Source organism: Amphiprion ocellaris, chromosome 20, assembly GCF_022539595.1.
Source record: "Amphiprion ocellaris isolate individual 3 ecotype Okinawa chromosome 20, ASM2253959v1, whole genome shotgun sequence".
NCBI classification, from domain to species: Eukaryota; Metazoa; Chordata; class Actinopteri; family Pomacentridae; genus Amphiprion; species Amphiprion ocellaris.
The window spans coordinates 18288107-18292548 of record NC_072785.1 but is presented as its reverse complement, the minus strand read 5'-3'; the positions used below and the strand labels follow the sequence as shown (position 1 = coordinate 18292548).

The 4442-nt window shown below is 46.4% G+C and overlaps 1 protein-coding gene across 1 annotated transcript; it reads right to left on the bottom strand.

Annotated features, from left to right (window-relative positions):
* Positions 1-506: 506 nt before the first annotated feature.
* LOC111577966 (protein L-Myc-1b-like) lies at positions 507-3840 on the bottom strand. Its single transcript, XM_023284515.3, has 3 exons — positions 3601-3840; positions 2551-3170; positions 507-1847 (listed from the first exon to the last, which is right to left on the bottom strand). The coding sequence occupies exons 2-3, from the start codon at positions 3092-3094 to the stop codon at positions 1276-1278; spliced, it is 1116 nt and encodes a 371-aa protein (XP_023140283.2). The 5' UTR covers positions 3095-3170; positions 3601-3840; the 3' UTR covers positions 507-1275.
* Between the last annotated feature and the right edge of the window lie 602 nt (positions 3841-4442).

Here is a 4442-nt window from a genome sequence, read left to right as displayed (position 1 = left end):
CCAGCATGCAGCAGCCACTGCAAAGGGGAGGATCTGCAACGATATCACAGATTCTCTTCAAGGACAACTCTCAAGGACAAGTCGAGTCTAACCTTCTGAGGACCTGCAGCCGCTGCAGATGAAGTGCACATTTGTTCGATAGGTACTGGAAATTATACTTTGCACGTTTTTATGATTTGCCCTCATTTACAGCTGATATGGTACGACAGTAGGTCATGTATCTGGAGAGGCAGAGCCACATCAGCATGTGGTGGATATATCCGAGGCTTTATGAATCAGCGTTATTTCTTACTTCTCAACCCTTACCTCAAACATTTAGATCAAAATTTCACATTAATGAGTTTAGAGTGAGTTAGGTTACCACGGAAACTGATAGAAGCTGAGATGAAATCCAATTTGACGGCAAGGTCAAAATGTCCATTTTATAGGTGAACTTGTGCCTGATCACATATCAATGTGAAACATTTCAATTAAAAAAAACAGAAGACTTCAGGTTTTTATGCAAATATGGTATAAAAATTTAATGATGCTATTGATGTTAGCATGCTTGAAAGATCAACCAAAAATCAGAAGAAGCATTGAAATCACAAAGTGACGTGTGAATATAAAGTACAGCAGTGCCACTTTTTCCATTTTTTCCTATTTTCTTAACAAAATAGAAGCATCTTAGTGCCTGATGGCACATCATACAGAGGAGCAAACCCAAGTGACAACTCTTGCTTGGGTCTCCTTCACCAGTAACAATAAGCTATTATTTACAGAACAAATTGTACATCAAATGATCATTCGAACAAAACCAAACAAACCAGGAGCGGACTCATTCACTCTCATGTACACAGAAAGCCATTCACACATCACTCCATGTGCAATGATGAAATGAAAACATCTCCACACATTCTGAAGGCTACAATGTTCACTAGCAAAAACTATTGGAAAGTGATTTCATGTCACCGCATACCAGGAAATATCTTGGTCATAGCTGATAAAATCAATCCATTAACCCCCTGTTCAGAACTAAAACAATGTGCAAAAAAAAAAAAGTAAAATAAAAAAAAAAGACAGATCTAACTGCTCCTCCCCATAACAGGTTTACAGGCCAGCACAGTCAATTCACAGGAAGCCCACAGCCATATATGCATGCATTCCAAACAAAATTCACAGCTATTTACATGAGGCATGTTGCTCTATAAAAGGGTAGCTTTTCAAAAGTGACAACTTGTGAGTTCTTGACTGTGAGTGAGGCAGTTTATCTCAGAAGCACACTTGTTCGGAGTCTCAAGAGCGCTTCAGTTCAGATAATTTGCGGAGAAGTTGTTGCTGTCGGGATCTGAGTCGCTTCTTCTCCTGGAGCTGCCGTTTCTCCTTGGTGTGCAGCTCCATTAGGTACTCTGTCGCCTGGGTCAGGATGGCCACCTTCGGGGTCTTGGCCGACTCCAGGCCGGGGATCTGATCCCGTAGGGCGAGGAAACGAGACCTGAGGTCGTTCCTCCTCTTCCTCTCAAGGAAGTTGTGGTTCCGTCTGCGGTCAGTGTCCTCTGTGTCTGAGTTTTGTGGAGTATCTGAGGGGGACGTTGGCTGGGACGTATGAGAACCTTGACTGGACGTCGAGCAGGTCCGTTTGCTCTGAGGCTCCTCATCATACTCGTCGTCCTCCTCCTCCTCAGCTTCTGGCTCGCTGTCTGGAGAGCGGGCGGCGTAGTTGTGCTGCTGCCGGTGCACAGACATGTGGAAGCGTTTGGGGCAGGGGTCTGCACGGACCGTGATGGTGACCGGTTTTCTGACATTCACCAGCCGCACCCGCTTCTGCTTGCTCTCCACAGTGACAACATCGATTTCCTCTTCGTCATCTGTCATCAAATAGAGCAACTCATCAATATACACAAGAAAAACTGATCACAAGTAAAGACACTGCATTGTCATCTGTTTTTACAAAATACTACACTGGGTCAAGCTGGATCAAAATGTAGCTAAACTGGCTACAAGTAACTGCATTCCTAAACCTCCTCAGCGTCAGGAGGGCAGAGCAGGAGGTGAGGTGTTAACAGCAGTGGTCAGCCAGGCAAAGGCTTGCAGTGTTTTAAAAGCTTTTGTCACAAGAGCATTTATCAACCATTTAAATAAGGAGATCTGCTGGCAGGGGGCATTCCCTAATTTGAGAAGAGTGAAAGAGTTACTCTCACGGTCTGTCACTGTCTGTGTAGCAACCATAAATCATCAGGACTGGCTCACCCCGCCCCTCTACCGCACTCTGATTGTGATGCAGAGCCAGCGCAAGATAAAAAGTAGAGGAGGATTCAAGTATAAGTAATAGGGGCGCGGTTTTTAAACACCGCATGGGCATTCAGAGCGAGCATGTGGCGCATCGTCAAAGCAAGAGTGAGACAAAAAATCCAGCCTTAAGGTGACTGCGCTGCACTTAATGACCCCCCTGCAACACAGACCACAGTTATGCAACTGCAGCCAGGCTTTCCAAATTACGCATTGTTAGTAGGCAATATAATCCCGAGGCAGGGCAGGGTGGGGCAATTTACAGCATGAATGCTTCCTTACCAGAGGAATCAGAGCGAGACTCGGAGCCAGACGACGCCGGCTTCCTGCAGTTGCTTGCCGGGTAGGTGAGAACAGCAGCGGGGTCGACGCAGTCAGACGCCGCGGTGGCGTGCAGGCCACCGGGCGAGACGCACTGCGCTTTGCTCGGTCTCACGGAGATTTGTGCCACCGGGGGGATGGCGGTCGGCGCCGCGGCGGGCACCCTGCCGTTGACCTTCTCCAGCTGCTTGCTGGCAGAGAAACTACTCCACATGCAGTCCCGGATGATGTGGGAGCTGAGGTTGCCGAACAACCGCTGCGTGTCGGGGATGAACTGACCCTCGCACTCCTCGTCCTGACCCAGCACTTTGGACAGCCAGCTGAGCTTGTCTCCCGGCGTGAGGTGCAGAGCAGCGTCGCTCAGAGTCCGGGTGGGAGACATGGGAGGGGTGGGCAGCAGCTCGAACTTTTTCCATATGTCCTCGCTCGGTGCGGTTGACTTGTAAAAATCCTCCTCGGTGTCGAAATCATCGAAGAAATAGTGCTGGTAACAGTCGAACTCCATGTTTCCAGATAATAAAATCCTCTAGAGTTTATTCCCAGAAATTATCTAATGACACCAGTGGTCTCTGAAGAACGTCCTGCACAGGAGAGGAAATATTAGTGATTAGTAAGTAGTTTCTAGCAGATGTCTGATCACATATCAAGTATCCATCTAATGGGATCAGGACACCACATTTCCCTAACAGCCTACTTTCTACAAATGGGACCTCATTAATAATTGATTGCATCTTGCGGATGCTTTCTTTGCACTCATGGTCTCAAGCTGTCCGGGCGCGCAGGGTTATTACATAATCCGCTTCTATATATACGCGTAAATTATAACTCTCAATGGAAAGGCGTGCGTAAAAGTAACACACTGGGGCTGCGTTTCCTGAAATGTAGGCAGCGCTTTGTTCCACAGAGCAGCGAAGCGGCACACAGTCACAGAGTGGGTTAAACATCACACACACAAAACCATTTCCTCGTCAGAAACTTTCACACGCAGGCAACTAGAATAAAACTACTCACCGGGTCGCCGCAAAATCCTCAAAGCGCAAAATCAGGGCATTGAAAATCCCTCGGCAGCCAAAGAGCGCACAGTCCGAAGGAAAGAAACGGAGAAAAGAAACTGTCCGAGTTGTTACCGGAGACGAAGATAGGACACGTTCTATGTTTTAGGTTAGTTCAAAACAAAAAAAACGCCGGGGTTCATAAAGGCAGCGTTGGATCCGCCCCGCAATGTGTAACAGAAAGCCACACTGTGCGTTTTTCGCGCCAGTGAGATATCCTGTTATAAGGCGATAAAAGTGCAGGGAGGAGCCTCGGAAATATCTGCAGCGGTAGATCCGGGTAAGCCCCTTCATTTGCATCAGAGGCGGGCGGAGGCGCAGAGCTCCGCCCCAGCTCCAGCACCAAGCATGGTCACAATAACTGACACTTATTTTATTATCAGGGTTCTAGGAATTATTGGAGGAATTTAAAAAAAAAACACACAAAAATATTGTGTTTCCCACCACAGTGTACTGTCCACTACTTTTACACCTGTTTGAAGGGTTGTTATCATTGTATGCTGCCTCCCTGCATTTAGAAAGGAATTTACCGTCTCCCTTTATTAGCATTATACTGAGCATATTACATTTTTACGCACGATAATCAACCCGATGAAGCACTGCAGCAGCTTAAACCACCATTATAATATATGTAACACTTAAATGACTTCTATCTTAACCTGCACAAATGCATCAGCAATAATAATGGAATGATACAATACGTGGAGCAGTCAGTGAATACTGATAATGATAATAAAAGCGTCGAGCAAAAATTCTTATGTGCTATCGAATCTTTATGGATTTTTTGGAGCATTGATTGGA